Consider the following 23,735-nt stretch of genomic DNA (forward strand, 5'->3'; position numbering starts at 1 on the left):
CATATGTAAGGGATAATGTATTGTCCGGCGGTCATTATCCAAAGATAAACGAACAGGACCCAAGCTTTTCTTTTGAGGGAAATTTATTCAATCAGAAAAAACAGCTCAAACAGAGAACAAATGTATTCCAACAAAAACAAAACATATGCTAGGGCCTATCAAACAGCTGAAACAGAACATATGTTACAACAACATAACAAATATGCCTACATATAGTCGATACACCGGTAGGCTACTTTCTACAGGTTTGCATTTGAATACACACGTGCGCGTCTTTTAGCAAATCTGTGTGCAAAGTCTTTAACCACGCTCTTTACATCTAAACTGCGCGCACGTTTATTCTCTATGCTAAGGATGGCCAGACCTGACAGCCTCTCTTGTGACGTGGAGCTTCTGAGATATGTTTTGATCAGTTTTAGCTTGGAAAATGACCTTTCTTACTTAACGGTTACTTTTATTATTTTGTACAGAGCCGTTGTCTTCTCAAAAGGGTTGCAGTGTTGTACAACGTGAAATGAAGTTAAACAACGATGTGGTTGTGGAGATAATTAAGGAACGTGTCCGATAATGGGCGCAGGGGGTATAGTGAGAGCATAGGTTTAATAAGGTTAATGTATTTTCAAGCACAACACATAGACAGAGCAGTACAGCTGTCAAAGTATAACGTTAGCTACGTGGTAATGTTAGCTATAGCAAACAGTACAATACCTGTCTCTTCTGGCAGATGAGTGCATCCTTCACCAGCTGGTCGAAAAAGACTTGTAATTTTGGGAAGTTTGGCATTTAATTCAGAAATGTTCTGTTTTGATTGCCGCTTTTGGGCACCACTTTTAAATGTGCGTTTCATTTTTCCTCCCAGAATACACCGCGGCCCAACAATAACACCAGTCCGCGTAGCAGGACGCTCTAGTGGTTGCCTGTTACGATTGCCTTTACAACTATTATTTAAAACTTATAAAGCCAGTTTAAAATACTTTTTTTTATTGTGTAGCTTTATATGAGAGAGACAACTTTGAGGGATATCTTAATGTTATTACGTAATGTAATATTATTTATTTATTACATTATTCGGCCCAGATTCGGCAGCCGATAAACCGGTTGCCATGTCTAAGACAGAATCTGCCCATGTCCGTAACAGCTACACTTGGGCCAGACATGGCAACGGTGAAATGTGCCAAAGGTGGCTCACATTTGGCCGCATCGAGCCGGAACACTGCCGAGTCAGCCGACACACGCAATACGGCCGAGTGCGCTGGCTAGTGTTGGATTAAAAAAAAAAATTGCCATGCGAGGCCCCCTGTCACTGCGAGCCCCCCCCCGCAGTGACAGGGGGCTGCGGGGGTGATCTCTACGGGCCTGACTCAGTTTAATTTATATATATATATATATATTAAAAAAGTCAGATTTAAACTGAAAGTGCAGGTGAGATCATGTACCTGACAGTTGGTGATGAGGTTAAAAGTTCAAAAGTAGATCAGTTGTGTACTATATTTACATATATGTTGTAATATCTGTATCTGACCAGGAGGTGGCGGCACTCTTTAACCAGCATTCGTGTCTGTTTCTTAGAGAAGTAGTGGATAATGACCTTTAAAAAGATGTTCATACATGGAAGTTAAACATTGATTAGTCAATCTAGTCTGTGGGGATGTACCGCATTTTAAGTAGAAATGACTAAACACCTCCTATGCAAAGTATAAATATCGTGTCATCTTGTAACTTTGTTTAATGTTAGTATACAATTGTAAGCATAGGATATATATCACTTTATATTTTGTTCACTTTATGTGGAATCTATTGACTACAGCTTCCAGATTATACCTTTTTTTGAAGACCAAGTCATCTGGCACTATGCATCTGATATGTAATATACAGCTTAATAAAAGAGCATTTTCTTAAAAATGTGCTTTTCAGATCTTTGTTTTTTCCTCAAATTAGATTCTCATGAGCAATATCTTTGTTATGATTATAAAAGGCGGACTTTTCAGTCTTTCTGAACACATAAAAGCCACAAGCAAAAGGTTTTGCTGATTAGCAGAGACATTTCAGAACTTTACATGACATTAACACGAATCATAAGTACTGAGGATGTTACAGTCGCTCATAACATGCATACATAAAAACACAAGGTAGATCTTTGCCTTTATTCTTGACCTTGACGTTTGATGTCCATCTTAAATGCACCCATAGTGTTCTTGTATATGCCGCAAATTCATTATTTTTTATTTTATGATAACATAACTTCATGGCTTGCAAATAATTCTAAAATAAATAGTGTAAAATACACTTTTTCTAAAAGATAAGTGATTTGCTTTGGAAAGTCATGAACACTACATATTATACATGGTCACATGCAATTGAATTGCCCTTCTACTGTACTGTTTATCCTCCTTTTCCACACTCAATAAAGTTGTCACCTAGTGTCTGAATCATAAATGCATTCCTCATCTAACATACGCTTCATGTAACAATTGCTCAAATCCACATGTAAAACACAAGTCAAAAAAAGAGTATTAAATATTATGATTGTGAATATTTGGCCCTTTATTAAGTCAGATTGAGAAAGTTTATTTTAGTTTGCCCCATCACAGTAAGGTCAGAGGTCATCCTGCTTGTCTAATGACTCCAGGCTGGCACATTTTAGAGAAAATAAAGAAAAAGAAGGGAGATGTATCTACAATACCATACATTATTTCAGTTTACTATGATATGCCCTTAATCTGCATTTGGTCTCTGTCCTGTCGATATTAGTTTTGATAATTTCCCATATTGAGGCAATCACAGGCAGACCCCCATGAAAGACAGAGACAAGACCTGGTGGATCTGTGGAGGTTGATCGGTGCTGATGAAGCAGCCTTTTCATCCAAAGTCTTGATTAAAGAATGAAGAGAGTGGGTGGTGCAACATTGGACAATAACATTAAACAATCAACACAGTGCAAGAATTAAAATATTACATTTACAGTAGAATATACAATATAAAATAAAGTGCACAGACAAACGGAAAACAGTACTTTAAACAGTGTAATGTAAGTGTAAGTTTAAAGTGACAAGTGTATAACTTACCTGACAACTTACCTGACTACTTACCTGCGGAGCAGTCGCAGTCGGGCCCGTTGGAAGCTGGCCAGCCGCAGTCGGGGGACTCGGATGAGTTGGAGTCGGGCGATTCGGACACGGGACCGGGCCAGTCGGAGTCGGGCGAGTCGGAGGCGGTCGAGTCGGAGTCGGGCCAGTCGGAGTCGGTCGTCCGAATCTGAATCAAAGTCAGGCAAGGAAAAAAACAAACCCAAAAGCGCATTGTGTAACTCATCTTGCACGACATTACCTTCGGGGACATACCTGATGGCGTCATGGGGGCCAAGCTGTGCAGGAACTCCAGCAAAGTCGCCACCTGCAGGGAAACATTTAAGGATTCCTCATGACATGAAATATTTCTGGATTACATTGAGCAATAATGGATTCAGATTCCAGCTGCTAATCAATCAGTTAGCAGCTCTGTTTAGACTCGTGAGCCACACCTTCCAGACTAAACAATGTTTCACATCTTCTCACTGTCCCCCTTGCTGAGGACCTCCAGCGAAGTCACCAATAGTTGCAGGGAAACATTTAAACAGGATTCCTCATGGCATGAAATATTTCTGGATTACATTTAGCAATAATTAAATGGTTATATTTAAAAAACGACAGCATATATATAAACTAACTAGGACTACACGTGTCACGAAGGCACACAAGAGGCTTCACCATTTAACAGTAATATCAAACATAGTGCAGCTTTGTTATCTGTTACCACAGATATCCTGCGACTTTTAAGACATTCCGGCACTCAAATAATCATTTTACACGGAGAAACCTCCACAAAATCTGTATTTTTCCAACACACCTCTTAACATTGTGAACTGTTCAACTTTAAACTAAACAAGGTTCACCAATTTCTCAACTGAGAACGCTTTAAAAGGTTTTAAGGGATGAATCAATAAGAAAAATGGTAAAATAAATATAAAACTTACCTCGAAGGTTGCGAAATTAAACACGCTTTGTTTTCATGCAATGTTGTTGAATCTAATAATGTTCTCCCTGTAATTCATCAGTGTGTTCAGTGTGTAAACACTTGTTATTTATACCGCAGCAGATAATTAATGTCATAAAAACTCAATTGGCAACGTTTTCGGTGAAGACATTTACTCTTTAAGGAGAGATCAAGGATTGTAGGGGCTCTTGGACCAGATCAGCTGCTCGGACGTGTTAATCGTACTGACTGTAATGCTCGCGACAATCAGTGGCATCCACCATTTATTTAAAAAACAAAGGAAGTTTGATAGGGTATGCTGCATCTGTCAATATGGAATGTACCATAAATTAATGAAAACATATCGTAAGTGGTGATATATGCACGTTATTAGAACATTATTGCTCTTATCTGCATTTCTGTAACGCTGTAGTTGTCGGTATTCTACACTGACCACAAGTGTCGGTAGTTCGGTCTCTCCTCTGCGCTCCCTGTGCAGACAGTACTGATAAAAGATGAAGTGACGTTGGAGTTGGTTCTTCCCTTGGTGAGCAAAGCTGCGAGACAACAGCCCACCTCGCTGGCTCTGCCAATCACAAGTACGCTCATAGGCAGCTAGGATGATTGACAGGTGATACAGCTACACAGGTCCTGAGACCTTCACTGACCTCCTGAACTCTGTAAATGCAAGAACCATACTTCTTATCTCAAACAACTTCTTCCTGTAAACACAATAACACTCATAACATAACAGGTTAACATTACATTTTTTCAAGGGGTCACAAGTCAAAATGTTGGGACCCAATGGTTAGATTGTGGATGACTTTCAGGGATTTTCTTTGTCATACAATTGTATCTTTCTGTTTGCAGTGCCGAGGACACAGCCAAAGTTGATCTGATGTCAACGTTCCCTGATCTCTTTGGGTGTGTTTATACATTTGCCAAAAGCAAAGAGAGGAATTTCAAGCCACTCCTGAAGGAAATGTTGAGAACAGAGCTGTGTCCAAAAGAAGGCTTCACCCCCAGAGTTGTAACGCCACCCATAAAGTATGGAGCGCATCTCCACTTCACACAGTTCAAGAATCTCAAAGCATTTGAACTCAGCCAGCTGCTAATTGCCACCAGGCTTGTCGATGCCATCTTTCAATTCCAGGGCATCTTTATTTAAATGTTAATGAGGCCTGCCACCACTGAACAGCAGCTAATGCAAAAAGACCTGGTAGTGTGTGGTTGTTAATGAGTTCCGTAAATTCACTTGCTTCCTTAATCTGGCTATTCAAAGTACACTTCCTGTTTGACTCTGATGAAGACACTGTGGTGGTAAAATGTTAGTCTGTTTGCAGAAATAAAGGTTGTCAATCAATCAGTTTGCTGCCGTCCATTTCTTTTCCTTGAAAGTAGACTGTATTGCAAAAAGACACATTTGCAAGCTTCTGGATATTGAAGACCTGGCTCTTCCATAATAGTAATGTTATTAACCAGTAGCTATGCAATAACTCTGGTCCAGTGGCAGATTGACCACCATGAGAGACCCTGCAAGTAGAGCAAGATATGTCACACCTCAGGCCGGCTCGTAGTCATTCTGACCCCTTTATAGTGTTGAATTTGGATTTTTTTTTTCGACGTTAAACTACTTTCAGTTGAATGAAAGGATCTTAAAAAGGCTTGGGACAATATCTTTTTGTTTTAACTTCAACATATACTTAAAGCACCAATGTATTCAAAATAAAGCGAACCATCTCCGTTCTTATGTAAAACTTAAATTAAAATGTAAGCTAATTCATTTTAAAGTTAATTACAAGTCCTGTGAGGATCCCCTAGATCACAAACCTGGTCCTAAACTTGGTCCTAAACTCCAAATGTTCTGGTGGAGGTGTCTCAGTCAATGGTTCTCGGATGTACAGGATATGGTTCAACCCAGGTACAGAAATTGCAATCTTAGGTTGGCCATCAAAAGTAAAAAACGTAAACATTTTATTTTTTTAAAAGTGAATGGTATTGCAATTCTGCTAAACATAATAGAATATCAGCTTTACGAAATATGGATCATCTTATTACTTTTTTAATTATTTGGCATATTTAATATTCTCAGAATATAGTGCAAAATAAAACTTGAGTATCCCAATAAATATGTTCATATTTTTCATATCATATATTAGTAATACACTGTTGTAAGATGTGTCTTGTCATGTTTGTGCCATTGGTCAGTCAGTATAATTTCACCCATCTCAATGCACCCAACATGTTAACATCCTTTGTACCATAATACAAGGTGAGAATTTAGGCTCAGTTCATTAATTATGAAGCTATAAGAGCTAAATATTAATCAATCAAATGTCTGACTTATTTTGATCCCGAATTAATATTAGTTTTACAATAACTGTGCTTTTATTGTTATGTGTGTACTGACTGAGTTGTCTAAGTAAAACACTTAATACCAGATTCACTCTTCGGTCGCAGTGCGTCCATCTTTATTGTTCCCTTACCTACGAGTCCGTGCGCACCTTGGTGACGTCATCACAACAGCACTATTACAAACAGGCAGTAGTCAATATACTACAATTGTGAAGGAATTATTGTTCAATTGAGCAATTTACGTTTGATTATTCTTAATTCCTCTTCAGGATCGCTAACGTTTGGCTTTACTTCCGAATAGTACACGCTATCCTGTTATGGTTTGTCTCTGACCCCAAGCGCACGACAACAGCAAGGTTTAGTTCTAGCCGAACACACGGCGTAGTTTATTGAGCTCAACAAGTCGCTTAGAAAAGAAACACAAACAAAACTCAAAGTGTCCCCTTAGTCCACGGGTGATCGAACATCAAACCCCAAAAAATCCAAGAAAATACTCCACACAAAAAAAGTCAGCAAAGACACGAGGGAAAGTTCAGTGACGACACAAGGAGGAAAGTCCACGGACATCATGGCACGAACTCGCAACGTCAACACAGACAGTCCTGATCTTTATCCCCCCGAATACAACGAGCTGACGAGCTGCAGCCGTGGGACGAGCTGAGTGGCTTCAGGTGTGAGTCGGAGCGCCCCTGGCTTGTCCCCGCCTCCAAGCCCGTAGCTCCCTGGCAGCGCGCTCTGAGGTACCGGGTGTCACTGTGTGAACGGGCTGAGGAGGGAGTCCGGCTGGCTGAGTCCTGACATATCCAGTGTTTCTTTAAAACGGTGTTACTTTTAAAAGCAGAATTGCTCCAAACTCATTTTCCATCATCCATGATTTGATTTCCAATGCAATACCGGAAGAGCTATCTTGTTTACGTTCTCTCATCTGTGCGACTTGACAGCAGAGGCAAAAGAAAGAAAGAAAGTGACGTTGCAGGCGAAACAAACGGAGCTTGGGCAGAGGCAGAGAGGGGCCACCTGCAGTCTGACACTTGGTCTGAATATTCCGGACCAATGCAGTCCTCTAAGGGGAGTGAGACTGACTGGCAGGGGCTGATCAGCGAGGTACGTGGATGAAGAACACCGCGAACAGCTGTTGCAGAGACGGACTGATCTACAGGTCGCTCCCGGTCCTTAAAGAGCGAGCTGCGGTGTCGTGGCTCAATAGACCCGATGGGCTGTTGTACGACACACAGAAGCCGCTTTACGTTACGAGTCTCTCTCGCTAGATGCGCTGCGGATTCATATTGAGCTCGCGTTGTTCTGTCAGGCCGACAGCATCACACGTGCCGCATGTGTGTGTGTGTGTGTGTGTGCGTGTGTGTGTGTGTGTGTGTGTGCGTGTGTGTTAGACCAGACACATACACTTGTGTGACTGCATTTCCATTTACGTGTCAACAAAACTAGTGCTGCTTTGTGAAGGTAAACTACATATATTGTGATTCTGGAGTGAGGAGCAGAGACCAAACAAACAATATTTTCAGTGAGAAAATAACCGTCTGGTTCTTTCGTCATTAGTTGTAGCTTTACATAAGGAATGAGGTACGGGTGGAGCCACACACCTTACTACACACTACCTCTGCACATGCGCAGCTCTGCGATGTCCTTTGGTTAGTGTGAGAGCTATCTGCGCGTCTTATCTACACGTTAAACACTTGGCTCCAGTGTGTGTGTGTTTCCACCTCGTAGGGAACTGTCCAGGTATCAGTTAAGTCATGTGACCATCTCCATCCGGGCCGGTTTGAAAGAACAAAGCCAAGAACAGATGATAGATGGATATGGAGAGGAGAGACCTGCGGCCCCTGGAGTCAACCCAGAGCTAGAGGAGTGATGGTGAGCTGTATCCACACCGAGGCCTCTCTTAATACCAGCGCTCTCTGTTCTCTCCTTGTGTTCTCTCACATGTTCCTCGTAGTTCCTAGTGTGCAAGCGTAAGCTGGAGAGTAAGAAGGAGGCCCTGCTCATTCTGTCCAAGGAGCTGGACACCTGTCAGCAGGAGAGAGACCAGTACAAGCTGATGGCCAACCAGCTGAGGGAGCGCCACCAGGGACTGAAGAAGAAGTACAGGGAACTCATTGTGAGTGGTTGAAATGTTTACAGTGATGTTGGTTTGTCCGTGTCATGATATATATGTGTGACTTGTCCCGAAAAGTGTTCTCATTTCAGACATATTAACCAATAGGAAGTTATAGTAGTCGTTTCAAATATAACTTTTTTTCCTACCATTTTTTCAGATAATTTAACTGAACAGAGCAGGTAAGATTCCTTACCTGACAGTTGGTGTTGAAGTTAAAGATAGATAAGTTGTTTACTATATTTATATACATCTTACAATACTTTCATCCACGAGATGGCAGCATTCTTCAACCAGTGTTCTGGGGTGTTGCTCATGCAGAAAAGCTCCTACAGGAGGAAACAAGGAGCGGACAATGGCGTCATAAGAACCCAATTCCATCTTGGATTTCAAATTTGATGGATATGCTTAAGCTTTATTGATTTGACCATCTACTGAAACAATATCCTACAATAACTTTTTTTGTCATGTCTTTGACTACAAAACTGCCCAACAATCTCTTGTTACAGCTTCTCAAATGTGAATATTTGCCCATTTTCTCAGGCTTATGTGAACGTACACTAAATATATATAGTTTTAAAACTGTTGGTCTGACAAAACAAACTTTTTAAATAAGTTAATTTGGGCTTTGCTCAATTGTGATGATTCAAGGTCCAATTAATCAAGAGAACAAGGCTCAAGCTCAGGCTCACAGCCTGTGGGGATGAATGAACCCCTACTTGTTCTCACCTTATGCTACCAATTAAAGTTTTGAACAGTAATTTCTTACAATTGTAAACATATAATATGTGTCTTTTTTATGTTTTGATCACATTATGTGAAACCCACTGACTTCAGGGTTCTACTTTTAAATGCAAGCATTTACTGAAGGCCAAGATATCTGGCATGCTTGGCCAAAACATAATGTTATAACAGAGTTCTTAAAACCAGGGGTTTGTTATGAATGTGCTATGCATCTGACATGTATTGAGCTGCTTAATAAAAGTGCCTTGTTCTGTTGAGGTGTCAGGTGCTTTTCTCACGTGCAGTGTCTTGTTATGATGATAAAACACCTAAAAGCCGCCAGTAAAAGTATTCACTAATCAGGTTAGAAGAGACGTTTCAGAAAGTCCACCACGATTGGAGTTCTTCTCTCAAGGGGAACTTTGGCCAGCGGACTATTTATACCTCAGCTCAGCTGTCTGACTGACTGGCGCTCTGGGAACTGGGACACTGCGTGTGCGTGTGTGTGTGTGTTTGTGTATATGTGTGTCATTGGTCTGTGTCTAGTTGGAAATATTTCTATAGGATGGTGGTTGTGTGTGAGAGACACCTGGGAGCCCAGGGTGATCCCCACGATGAAATATGCTCCATATTCCAGTCAGATACTGTATGTAGGTCATTTCATCATCAAACACTGAGTCGGAACTTTCAACATGAAATAGGTCCGATGAATGGACACAGAAACAACGTATATCATCATACTAAAATGATGAGAGGCATCTTCTGTAAGCCTGAGGAAATGAAATACACAAGATTTACAAATGAATTTAACATGAGTGTAATGCAGGTTTGTAGTTAAAAAGGCATTGCCAAATCTATACTTGAGAGGTTTTATATTGACCAATCCAAACTGACCCACTCAGCTCACTCAATAAATTGAATGTATATTGTGGCCTTCCTCTCCTTCTGGCAGCAACCGCAGACAAATTAACAGAATAGCAACCCTGTCAAATACATTCAATACTACTTTTTGTAGTATTCATTTCATGCCACTTTATACTTCTGCTTCACCACAGTTTAGAGGGAAATATTGTACTTGTTACTGTTTATGTAACAGCCACTTAGTAACTTAACATTGAGTGATCTTTTTGAATGTGATGCATCACTAAAGATTGAACGAGACAAAATTGTATAATAATCATTACAAACATTCGCTCCACCTCAACCAACTACTGCACTAAATTGCTGCTTACACATTAATCCATTAGTCAGAGTAATCTGACAATCTAATATAGTATAACAGTGATGGGGGGGGGCATACGTTGACATTGAGAAACTTTCCTTTTAGGTAGCCTACATTTTGTAAATAATACATACTTTTACTTTTGTAACATTTTGAATGCAGAACTTTTATTTGTAATTGAGTATTTTTTACACTACTTTTATTAATAAGTAAAAAAATGAAGTTATCCACATAAGATGCTAACATATTGTTTTACAGGGTGAACACAACGGGCTTTTGAAATAAAAGATGGCAAAATTTAATTTAATTAAATTGAAAATATGGATAATATCGTACAAATACAAAACAAATTGCATTTAAAAGTAAATTCCGTTCAATTGACGGATTAGCATGCACGCGACTCATCCGCTCTGGGAGAGACCATAGGGAGAGACGGGAATGGGGGGGAGGAGGAGGAGGAGGAGGAGGAGGAGGGGGGGTGGGTATACGTCTCGGGGGCGCGCTCTCCACCGTCGTGACGTCACGGGAGCGCCGGAGCAGTGGGGAAGCCGCCAGTGGTCGAGCTGGCAAAGACGGGAAGGAGGGAAAGACCGACGGGAGACAGATACGAGACAGGAAGACCAGCCCGAAAAGAGCCAGCGCTTCACCTCGGCTGACTGTTACGTGACCGAGCGTCACTTCGAGGTTTGACAGCGGCGGAACAACCGAAGAGGAGATGTGACTTGCCTTCTTCTTATTTTGTATTTTTAACACAGAGCTTATTTCACAACCGAGGGACAGTCACGTAAACACAGCCGCAGTGAGTATTGTAAGTTAGCTGGCGTTCTGACTGCGTGCGTGTACACATGCATGTGTTATTACACGAGCCTACGTGCGTGCGTGCGTGTGTGTGTGTGTGTGTGTGTGCGTGTGTGTCTGTTGTAAGCATGTTGGCCACTTCACGTGTGTCTGTGTGTTTGTTTGGCTCGTCGCGGTCACGTCTGAAGGATCAAAGCACCGCCGGCAATAATGATTAAAATGTGACGCCTAGCTTTGAGGTGCAGCAGCTCCCAGGTCAGCTGTGAGACCGACCGTGGAGCTGCTGTATTCCCTCCGGAGGAGCAGTGCTTCGGCCAGACATTCAGTCATTACGATACATATTTTTTTTGTGCGGGTGACAAAAAAACCCGACAACGCGAGCCCATTCAACAAGGCGTCCTCCTGTTTCTGCTCAATAACCCAGCTCAATGCGACCTGGAGCGACCCGGAATAACGCGATAATAACCCCATATGTCTCGTCTCTGTACCTCCAAATGCGATTATCAATCTGCATACACTGTGCAGAAGTGCTGCTGACAGCCTCGCAGTTTCTCAAAGCCACACAATCGCTATCACTATACTAATTTCTTAAAGCGCCGTTTTAGAGTCATGTTTATATCCCTCTGTAGTGGGTCCATCTCCTGTGATGTCACTAATATCCCCTCGGGGACCTGAAGTGTGCCTGCGGTAGTCCATACTAAGTTTCATCTCCTCCACAGTATTCCCGTGGGGACTTTTAGTTGTGTTGTGGTATTTCTAACAGCCCCCTCTCAAGTTCTCCAGGTCGGTTGTTTTGCTCTGAACCCGTTTCATGAACAAATATGTGCACAAATATGTGCAGCCACACGTCCTGTCCGGCGTGACAGACAGACGGACACCGGGCCGACGGTGTGTTTGCAAACCAAATCAAGGTGATCGCGTGGACGAAGGCGGGGAAAGGGAAATGTGCTGCGTGTGTTTTGCTACGCTCTCAGAGGCAAAGGGGAGGAGGCGTGGTGGTGGTGGTGGTGGTGGTGGTGGTGGTGGTGGTGGTGGTGGTGGGGGGGTGGGGGGGGGGGGGGGGGTAGGGGGGGTTGAGGAAGGGACGCCGTGATTTCCTCCGTGTTCCGCCCACAGCGCTGTTTCTTTGCACCGCCCCTCCTCCGGGAACAGCGAGTGAGGGAACTGAGCGGCTTCCTTCCACTCGGATTGTTGTAAACACTAGACATTTTGAAATGCCCTGGCTCTGCACACCGCAGTCGGCCCGTGGGTGAACGCTCCTCTGTTGCCGTTTATTCTTCTTTTGTTTTAGAGTTTGCTTTAATAATCATCTTCTAAACAAAGCATTGCCAGGCCCTGGTTCTGAACTTTGTGCACAGCCTGATTGACCCCCTGTGCCCCCTGGCTCCACATCAAAGGTACATCTTTTTTTCCTAAAGGGCTCAGCACTTTGCAACAACATGAGGAACTTAACCTGAGCCTATAGCTCTTTCACACCTCTTCCCAGAACTCACTTTGACTTTAAAAAACATGATCTCTAATTGCCTTGTGTGATATTTATTTATATATTTATAGACCGACTCTTTAGGGGGTGTTTGGGTCACCTTCCCAACTAACTTCATCCTTATTTAACCTGGCAAGCTGACTGTACGAGCACTTTCCTTTTACCAGAATGAGCCTGGGGAATGTTTCACTCCTCTCTTCCATTAACCACTACATACACACTGAATTAGTGTTGTGTTTCCCTGCTTTTCTGTTAATTGTCGAATCCCAACGGTACGTTCTCCATATTTGCTAAATAGGCAGCAGCCAAGATTAGATAATCGTGCGTTGTGTGTGTGTTTTTTGTTGGATGTACATGGATTGGTTGTGCTTCTTTGTGAGTCACGGTGTGTTTTGTAAGCCTGCATCTCGGATTAATTTCCTGTGGTAAACAATAGATGGAGCAGATGCTATCCGTCCCTTATCAGCGCTGTAATTTCCAGTGTCTGAACCATTTTATATGTCTTATCGCTGATTGGACTGGTGGCACAGAGTGAAGTTACAAGTAGCACGGTCACTCTGGTGAGCCAAAATCTGTATCTTGCCCAGACATCTTCTGCCTAATATTTTCTCCCAAGTCTAATCGTTCGCTCAGTTAATTGAAAAATTCCCTTATTCCAATATTGTGTGTGCAGGATGAGCCATTTTGTGTCTCTGAGACAAAGGTTTTGCACACAGACTGATGGCCAAACTGAACCACAAATCAAGTTTTACAAGTGACAATTATGTTTATTATTGGAATTTTGTAGTTTTTTTTACACACACATCCTTTAGAAATCACTTAGATGTGTTGCTATTCGGTTACATTTGTTTAAATCAGCACAAAACTGTCATAATGATTTGTCATCAATATCTTGCCCGCACATGGAGACAATATCTTGTGTCTGCATGCCGAACAAAGCCAAACCACTAATAATAATACGTTACTCAAAACCAAACAAACACAATGCTTAATCTATGTATTACACATCGGTGACAAATAATTATCATGGGAGAAGATCCCAGATGACAGAACAAACACTTTGAGACATGTACTGGAGTGATTGTACAAAATAATGCAAATATTGCACTAAAACCTTCCGTGCATCTTCAGTGTCTGCACGAGTCATTTCGGTACTTGGTTTTTGGTAATTCATACAGCAGCAGATTTCTTTCCTGCTCCAGTTTAGTTTCTTGGTCAGCCGATTCTTATTTTCTCATGGCTACTTGTATATATATTGGGTTTGAATTTGTTCACCTCCCCTTTGCACGAATTTCTGATTTTCCGAGAGTGAATGTTGCTATCGTCATGATAAAGCAGCTGCGAAGGTTAAAAAAAGCTGACTGGTGAACGGCGGGTCATGCCCTTACATCTTCAGACAGATTAGGTGCCGAGTGAGTTCGGCTCTCCCCTTCAGCTGCGCTGTCGAGTTGACTTCCATTGAGACGTGTGTTACCCCAGACGGCACCAGTGAGTCCTTTCCAACCACATCATATCACAACAAGCCTGACAGTAACTGAGAGTAATGGAGAGTAATAATATTAAGGATGAGTGTAATGTACTTTTCTGAGCCCCGATCCCCTGGCGAGACGCAGACTTTGTAGAATAGGGCTCCCTCGCTGAAACACCAGCTAAGTATAGGTTGAGTGGTGTGCATGTGTGTGTGTCTGTGTGTTGCATTGTGCAGTGGGACAGATGGATGTGTGCTTGTCACATAAATAGAGCATGCTGAACACCTTCAGGAATGCTGATGGAGAAAGAGAGAGAGGCGGTGAGAGGAAGTGAAAGCATCAGGGAGAGGGAAGAGAAGGATGAAGAGCGATGGGATGAAGAAATGGATGTGCTAATAGGCATCTCTTTGCCAACAAAACCGCCTTATTAACTCAAAACGTATCAATGTCAAGTTTTGAGTTGCCTCTTTATCTGCAGCCATGCCCGGAAAATGGCTACAAATCCTAAGTCTGTTCTCTGCTGTGCCGACACATACTGATTATCTACACGAGTACAAGTACAGTACATGGCATTCTACCACGGAGACTTTCTTGGTATCCTCGTGTGATATTCTGGGATTTTGTGAGGCCCGAAACAACATTGTGTGTGTGAGAAGTGTGTGAAAGGAAAGACGAGGCATGCAGAATGGCTGTTAGCAACAGTACAGGGAGGCAGAGGATGAAACGCAGGGCGTTGTGTGTGCTGAAGTTTCCTGTAGACATTTTGGTTCATAAGTTCCCTCCAGGACCTGTTCCAGGATCTGTTCCAGGGTCTGTTCCTGTCGCTATCGTAGTTGATGTGGTTGGATATTCACAGTACAGCATGTGACAAAAGGGAGATAAGCTGTAATTATAAATGCCCTACTCTTGCGAACAATATATATATTTTTGGTCTGGATATTGATCTGATTAGAGCTGAAATGAATAGTCAATTAGATTGTCAGATAAATAAGCAATCGTGAAAACTTTTCAAAAGCAAAAATAGCAGAAATTGACTTGGTCCAGTTCTTTTTTGTCCTCTATGATATTAACCGACTAGCTGGGTTTCAAACTGTTTGCCATGGTCATTTATTTTTATGGGAATAACATTTTTTCCAAAAATCCATAATGAAAATAGACATCAGTTGCAGCTCTTAATATGGTCACAACTGGACATCCTTTGCACAGTGGCACAACAAATAACATTGCAAAGCAAAGCTTGAATTTGACAAAAGAAAAATCCTAACTCAGGACCTCCTGCGCCACGTTGCTTTTTCACATTTGTGTGAAAGGACAAGAGGGATGGTGAGCCTGTTGACAGTGTGTTTTCTACATCTCATGATGCCAACTGTGTCATAGGTGTGTGTGTGTGTGTGTGTGCTTGTGGCATGGTATTTTTTTTTTTTTTTTTTAAACTCTGGGAGGCTCATGTGATTTTTGAAGCTGGAGGTTATTATTACTACTTTCATCTGACTCTCAGTGCTGTTTGCCATCCCTCACCCCGAGCCCTCTCAGAGTCTAAAACCACCACAAAGAAGTCTGTGGGACATGCTGGTGGTTCAGTCATGTGACCCTTAGATTTGAACTGTAGAAAACACAACATGGTGTGTGATGCTGTTTCCATGACGCCCTCAAGCCAATACAAATAAAAAAGAAGTGTGTGTGTTTAGCCATGTGATAGATTTGTGATCTGTCCAGGGTGTGCAGTAGCCTTGCCCAGTGCCTGCTGGGAAATGATCCATCTCGCTGCGACCCCAAACAAGATAAGCGTTTCTAAAAGTACATGGATGTGTATTTATTGTCCCGCACCTCTTCCAGAAGAAAGCAATGTCCCAGCAAAAATAATGTTGTTGCTAAATTGTGATATTTCGATTGTCGCCCGCCCTTCAGCTGGACAGCGGCAGCCCTCTGGTCAGTTTGCGGATCTCCGCTGGGAAAATATGAGCAGGGGAAGTGATGGTTCTTTTCTACAACCGAGCAAAGATGCCTTTGAGCGAGGCTCTTGACCCTCCAACCACGAACACCAACATGTATGAGCAAATGCCAAGGTCGTCGCTGAAGAGGAGCCATGTGTGTAATGCAATGCAATGTGTGTTCAGTAAATAGCCAAATAAAGGCTGAGACATACTGTGCATGTTTTGCACCTATATTACATGCAGATCCAGAGGGGAGGAGGAGGAAAGCCCTAAAAACACACACACACACACTCACACACAGACTACTAGAATACTCACTCTTCAGGCTCACATTGGTCTCAAATGAGGCATTCGATGTGTGTGGTGTTTGTGACGTGATCACTCACAGCCACTGATGCTCATTTGTGCATGTGTCGTCTATTCACATGTTTGTTTGCACGTGGAGCGGTTTATCTGGATGCATTTTGCCCGACTGTAGATCTGCACATGTGCACAGTTTTGCTCTGTGCGACTGTGTGTGTATATAAGTGCATATACTGTAAATAAATGTGTGTGTGTGTACGTGCGCTAGAGGCAGGGTCCTGGCCTGTTTCTTTCCAGGTGTGTGTTTTTGGCCTGAGGTGAGACACAGCAGATGGTCCTTCTTTGCGCATGAGTGTGTGTACGTGTGTGTGTGCGTGCGTGCGTGTAGCTGTAACTGACGGGTTGTCAGTAACATCTCTCTCGCCAAAGATCAGTGTGCAGCAGAACATCAGCTGGAAAGATACCTCATTGCAAGGCTGTTAAAAGCCTGGGTCGGGACCCCGTGAAGGGCGTGCTGGGAGTTTAAAAGGGTTCGACCAAAGGGCTGCACAGTTCATCATACTTGAAATGAAATGTGTTGTTGTTAGGAATTTGCAAGAAGCCACATGTTGAGGGAAAACTATTCCAGACAACTTATACTCAACAAGAAATATCTAGGATGTCCGCCATACTGTAAAGTACAGTACTAGTTTAAATGTCTTTATGTTAAAACTAGACTAATTCTTTCACACCCAACTAAAGTTTGTGTGTACTGTTTTAATAAATGAATACTTATACTGTATACTGTAGTTGTGCAGTGTTGGAAATTAGTCCGGACTGTTAGCATTAAACTGAAGCTCTAGAAGTTTTCATTCTTGTGTGTGCTGAATTATAAAGCAGTTTAGTTCACTGTAGTTTGTTCTTGTAAGGGGAGAGTGCGGATCAGATGGTGTGTCCCACGGGTCAGGTGTCCACTGACCTGTGGATGACATCACTGTCTCCAAGGATACCCAAATGACTGAATGAAGACTGTTGACCAGCTGGGCATCAATTTTAAATAGTAAATGTACCTTCTTTTATACAGTAGCTGACTCCAGAGGTAACACCCAAGGTTGCATATTTAACATATTGTTAGCATATTGACCCCAAATTTCTACATTCTTTACTGACAACGGAGAGTCTGAAACTTTGTCCTCCGTTCAAATGCTGCACTGTTGTTCTCGTAAACAAATGTGTAGCATGTGGGTAGTTCAGGGGACCCGGGAGATCAGCATTCGCAACAGACAGCTTGAATTCTCAGCAGCCTCTGAGGCATTTATCAGCAACACGTGAGAGCCAGTGCTCATGAATTGTGTTCATGTTTTTGACAAGTCAGTACAATGTTGCAGATTTACGCTTTTTAAATTTATTATTTTCATTATTTCCACAGCTGTGTTCAATACAAGGTTTTTTTTAACCTGATTGACTTAATCCGTTTTAATAGAGAGACTAATATCAGGCCAAGAAAACATGGCAAAATATTATTTCATAGTGTTTTTGCATTATTTGAAACGCAGCAGTTTACATTCTGGCATCTACTATCCATCCAATTGATAACGTAGCCCCTTAAAATGTCCAGTGTGACTCAATTGATAAAACAGGAATGGGACAGATAGCTTTATTTATTATGTTTTCTCCCAACATTATTATTGCAGAATAAAATCGTTAACATGATTGAATTGACTTAATACGTTAGAAAAGGATGATTGTATTTTAGTACATGTAATTCATCCAGGAGACACAATAATGATTATGAATTATTTAAGACCGTTAGATCAGCTGATTGGATGCTATCCGCTATCACATTTTATTACAGCTGCAGGACAGTAACTGATGTGTTACCTGGAGGTATCATGTGATTGTAAGAAGAAGGTGTTGTGTGTGGTGGAGAGACATAATGATCATATGAACCACACATCAGCTGTTGCTTGTGCCCGTAGCAGAGTTTGCAAGTAAATACTGTACACAAAGAGATTAAACCAGTCTCAAACCGTATAAAACCAAAACCAGAACCTGGTAAAAAAAATCAAGTGTACTCCTTTGTACTTTAAGAGCAGAATATCTTTGTTTCCCTGATCACTAAGTCTTTGTCTCTTTCTCCCTTTCTTTTTAGGTCATCCCTTCACCCCCGGGCCTTGTGGATTTACTTGCTGCCTTTATCTAAAGGGATGCCCTATTGATTCCTTTCTGACAAAGCACATTGAATCCAGTGAGGTTGTTGGAAAGGCCTTTATCACAGCCATGTCAACACTGCATCGGGATATTTTAAGTCAAAAGGGACTACAGTAAAAGATCATTTTTGGGGACATCCATCTTAAATTTGTTCGAGTTTCTGTGTACTTTTGAGAATGTGTTTTTGATTCACTTGATTTCTTCATTTGAAGCGGACACCTTTTCGTCTCTCCAGTACACACGCCATATTCTCTTACCATGTACGGTAGCTCCCGTTCTGTCTCAAAGCTGGACGTTGTTGGATCCAATGGCAACGGGTCCGCGTCCGCGTCCGGGAGCCCCGGGCGCTCCCCACGCCTCCCGCGCTCCCCGCGCCTTGGACACAGGCGGAACAGCAGCAGCAGCTCCACCGGCGGACTTACTGGCTCCTGTAAAACCCTGTCCATGGAGAATATTCAGTCCCTGAACGCTGCCTATGCTACGGGCGGCCCCATGTACTTCATCGACACGGTTGAAGACTCGATCGGCATTGGGAGTCTGGGCAGTGGGCTGAACCCCTCGCTGCCCAAAAACACCATGACCCTGGGCAGGGCTGGGGCCAGGATCCCCTATGGGGTCAGGGCGGCCATCATGGGGAGCAGTCCTAATATAAACACTGGAGGGGGAGGTGGTGGGATGCCCAGTGACGCAATAGCATTTGGGGGGGAGATGCAAAACCATCCTCCCCAGGCAGCTACTGTGCCTCATTCCATGAGACAGGTGAGGCGCCGCAGTGTTTTCTTCTTTTTTTGCTGCAATCTTGAAGTGGGTTGTGTGCTGGATTATTTTTTGTTGTACTGCAGCAGTAGCTTTCTTGAATCTCCACCGGTTGCCTGGCAACCTAATGGCAATGACAGGACTCTAAGAAGTCCTTGCACCCGGCCAACAAAAACAGACACGCACATGATCTGAAGTAGTTGCGCTCCAATTGGACTAGAAGAGGCGAGAATAGGCCGATAAGGAATGTGTGGATAAAGTTGACCTCGGGTGTCGATAATGTTGTTCTCACCTTTGAGCGAAGACTGAAGAAACATTAATAGATCAATTGCACTCAGAAGGCCAAATGTTTTGTCACACAGTTATCCCCCTGCATGATGTTGTAGTGGGACTTGGGGATTCAAGGCATTTTGGCTAATTTGAGTTGACTGTTTTATGGGTTAATATGTTCTTAAGTCACGCCTCAACTAAATAATATAAGAGCTCTGTGGGTATTCATACAATATGTTTAAATAGACTAAGGTCTGCCCTCCTACTCCCTCTGCACCATTAGTCATAACCTGAGCGCTCTTCTCTCCTTCCTTCTTCCTTGCTCTCCCATACCTGCCGCCTCCACCTCATTTGAATTATTTCTTAAACAAAAAAATATTTCTTCAACGCTCCTTTAATCTTATTTCCTTTCTTAGCTTTTCTTTACTCATGTCACATTTGTGTAATGTATGTCACATTATTCGTGAGGATGCCATTAATTCAAAGCTTTACTCTGTTACGTTCGATAATTTAAAAAACTTTAAACCTATTCTACCTTTTCACTTTCATAACTGAAAGATGCTCTGAGCACCAGCGTCAGCTGGAAACCTTAAAAAGAGTTATTCCAAACCAAAGCAGTCTGTTTATTGTTAAAAAATTCATCCAAGATATTTTTAATTCTCCGGTACACTGCTGTTCTGATCTCAGGATGAATTAAACATTTGCATGGGGACCATGTCTCATTAATACTGAAGTTAGGTCCTATATGAAAAGAAATATGTTTTATCAATAGTTTCAATATGCTTCACAAATAATATGCAAGTCTTGAATTCTGTATTTGATTACTTACATTTCTTAGATTTTGCAGCATCAGCAGTGGCTTTTAGGGGGAGTAGTTCACTTCAGATTTGCTGTTCTGGGATCTGCTATCACTAGCTCATTGTAGTGACAGCTGCCAATAGACACAATGTTTAGAAAGTAGTACCAGAAAAAAATAAAAAAGAAGGATGTTGGTGTCTAATGTCTCACACTTATACTTTTTGTGTTTGTGTGTGTTACCAGGTGAGAGACGGTGCGATGTCAGACCTGCAGACACAGTTAAGAGAAGTGCTGCGAGAGAACGAACTACTGCGCAGAGAAGTATGACACACACGCACACACACCTCTGAAAACACATCCATTGATGTTACGTACAAGGAAAAAGTAAAAGCCAATGAATTTAATCAACATCAGTGGGCAAGTTGAGCTGTAATCCATTAATCGATTCAAATAAACAATGCATTAAAACAGAGTTGCAATGTTTGATGTCATTTTCTTTCAGCTGGAGGCTAAAGAGTCCAAGTTGAGCTCCTCGATGAACTCCATCAAGACGTTTTGGAGTCCAGAGCTGAAGAAAGAGAGGGCGCTGAGGAAGGACGAAGCCACAAAGATGTCCGTGTGGAAGGAACAGTACAGAATGGTGCAGGAGGAAACACAGGTAGGGAAGAAGCGTCCGTGTGTGTGTTTGCTTGTTGCTCAGAGTCAAAACCCGTGATGAACAGACAGAGGATGGAAGGATAAAGATGTCAAAAACAATACCCTGACCAGGGTTGGCTTCATTTCATTGTCATCGCTGCTAATCCAGGAAATGTAAGACATCTAAGTTACATTTAGCCCAAGCGGATTCTAGTTTTGCTGAGATATAGCTTTTCTCCTCAGCTTTGTCACTAACGGTAACTGCATTGGAACGGCACAAAGGGGAGCATGTCCTGATAATTTGATGGACCGTGACGCAGCCTTGAAGACGGGTAAACGGATGAAGCGGGCTCCCAGCTCCCAGCGGTCTGTTGGTTCAGAAGCCATCTGGAGGAGACGGAGACACAGCTAGTCTGGCAGGAGACTGTAATATTATACAAGACATGGTTTTGCAAACACACCCGCCGCCTCACAGTGACTCATTTCACACACTGTCATCTTGAAACCGGGGCAGAAAGTGCTCGGTCCTCGCTACATTTCGGTCATTACCGGGCGCTCTCATCTCTGCATGTGTGCGCGTGTTTGAAATTATTTGGGGCTTTGATGCTACTCCCAAGACTCCCAAGAAAAATTTGACTTAATTATATGTGGGAAAGTACTTCAGGTTGTGAAATTACATCACCAGATATTAAATCACTCTCTCAGAAGATGTACTGGCATGTGTGTAGTATGCCTCTGTGTGTGTGTGTGTGTGTGTGTGTGTGTGTGCATCCATAAATCTTGAAGTCTAAGTGTGTGTCTTGTGTGCGTGCGCAGACCTATTCAAAGAGATGCCGTGTCGGGAGAACAAAGGAACAGATGATACGTGGATCAATCTCTCATAGTCGGCCTCCTGCCACTAGAAACATCCTCAGTTGCCTTCACACACACACAGACACACACACTCTCACACACACACACACACACACACACACACACACACACACACACACACACACACACACTCACATACACCTGTTTGAGAATGTGTGACTATATGCTGCTTTAAATTGAGACATGTAAGAATATTTTCTGATCTCTTATGTTGGCAAAGATGTGCTCTCTCTCTCTCTCTCTCTCTCTCTCTTTCATTCCTCTTCTTTGCCCCAGACAAATCACACCCTTTTAACTCAAGGCATCCTTTTCATTTCCTGATCGCATTACCCTGCCACTTTCTCTTCAGTCTATTGTTTCTGGCCTTTCTCTGTCCCTTTGTTCCTTTTTCTTCTTCTTTCTCTCTCTCTCTCTCCCTCCTCTTACTCATTCCTCTTCCCTTCTTCTATTTCTGTCATCACACGGTGAGTCAGCTCTTGCTTCCCTCCCTCCCCCCCTGCCTTCCCTTTCTCTCTCAGTCTTCGGCATCTCCGTGTTCAAAATCAAAATAAAGTTACCTCCCAGTAATATTTGGGATATGCGCGCATTCCCACACACACACACACACACACACACACACACACACACACATGCACACATGCACACACATGCACGCTGGGTCACGCCCCTGCTGAGGAATGCACATCTCACTTCCAGCCTCCGTCCTTCCTCCTTTCCTTCCACCCTTCCTCACTTATTCACCTACTTCTTCCCGCTTTGGCCCACTAACTTCACCTGTCTTCCGCCCCACTCGTTCTTCCTCTCTTCCTCTCCTTCTGTCTTCACTCCCTCTGTTTAATTTCTCTACTCTCATATTTTTATTATGTGTCACCATAGATTCAAATCCAGAATAACCGACATTCCAAATCTCATGTTGGTACTTGTTAGGCAGATCCAATAAATGTAATAATCTACAACACTCTCAGACTTATAAATGGTGCGTTGACTGTTTGATCAAAATGTGTCTATTTTGTTTGGTGGGATTATTAAAAAAAGCTTAATCAACCACAATTGCACCATGTGATAATTTATTAATTTAAGTAATTTATTAAACATAATGGAAAACATTTGCTGGTTCCAGGACAAATCATTTTGACTCTGTAAGACAAAATAGACCATTTGAAGACGTCACCTTGTGCACTGGAATCTTGCTGGGTATTTTTTACTTATGTCTTCCAATTAATAAATTAACTCAAAAACAATCTAGAGATTAGTCCATGATGAAAGTAAACAAGACTTTGACTGTGAGGAGTTTCCTGTGATTAACTCTTTGTTTTGATACTTTTCAACTGTGGATACTTCCAGAAAAGTGGGGTGGGAAAAATTAATTTCTCTTCTTTCTTCCCCGCTGAACTTTTAATTATCATTCTCTCCCTCCATACGGCCAGTTGCTTTCTCTTGTCTTGCGTCCCACATCCACTCATTTTCTCTTAGCACGGCGTCTACTCATCGTCGCCACACTCTCCATCGCCACACTCTCCATCTCTTTCTCGCTGGCTTCTCTTCCTCTCAGTCTCACCATTTCACTCCCACTTTCCTCTCTATCGCGGCCCCCCTCTCTTTCCCTTCCCTCTCCCTCAATCTGGGCCCGTGGAGCGGTTTTGCCACAGGACTCGATTCCGTAGCACAGACCTAATAATCAGGTCTAATAAATCAATTGATCTGAACACGGACACCTGCTCCGTTTAGCCCGGTCACTGTTGTCACTATTGTCACTATTGTTACTGTGGTCACTATTGTCACTGTTGTCACTATTGTCACT

At 42.5% G+C, this 23,735-nt stretch overlaps 1 protein-coding gene across 1 annotated transcript in view; it reads left to right on the plus strand.

Annotated features, from left to right (window-relative positions):
- Window positions 1–10,974: 10,974 nt before the first annotated feature.
- The window catches only part of LOC117726370 (ELKS/Rab6-interacting/CAST family member 1-like), a 157,376-nt gene continuing 144,615 nt past the window's right edge, over window positions 10,975–23,735 (plus strand). The window contains exons 1-4 of the mRNA XM_034526610.1: window positions 10,975–11,232; window positions 18,543–19,360; window positions 20,669–20,746; window positions 20,928–21,083. Coding sequence (XP_034382501.1) covers window positions 18,860–19,360; window positions 20,669–20,746; window positions 20,928–21,083 — 735 coding nt within the window. The 5' untranslated portion in view covers window positions 10,975–11,232; window positions 18,543–18,859. The remainder of the gene's footprint in view (window positions 11,233–18,542; window positions 19,361–20,668; window positions 20,747–20,927; window positions 21,084–23,735) is intronic.

Source organism: Cyclopterus lumpus, chromosome 23 (genome assembly GCF_009769545.1).
Source record: "Cyclopterus lumpus isolate fCycLum1 chromosome 23, fCycLum1.pri, whole genome shotgun sequence".
Classification (NCBI taxonomy): Eukaryota; Metazoa; Chordata; class Actinopteri; order Perciformes; family Cyclopteridae; genus Cyclopterus; species Cyclopterus lumpus.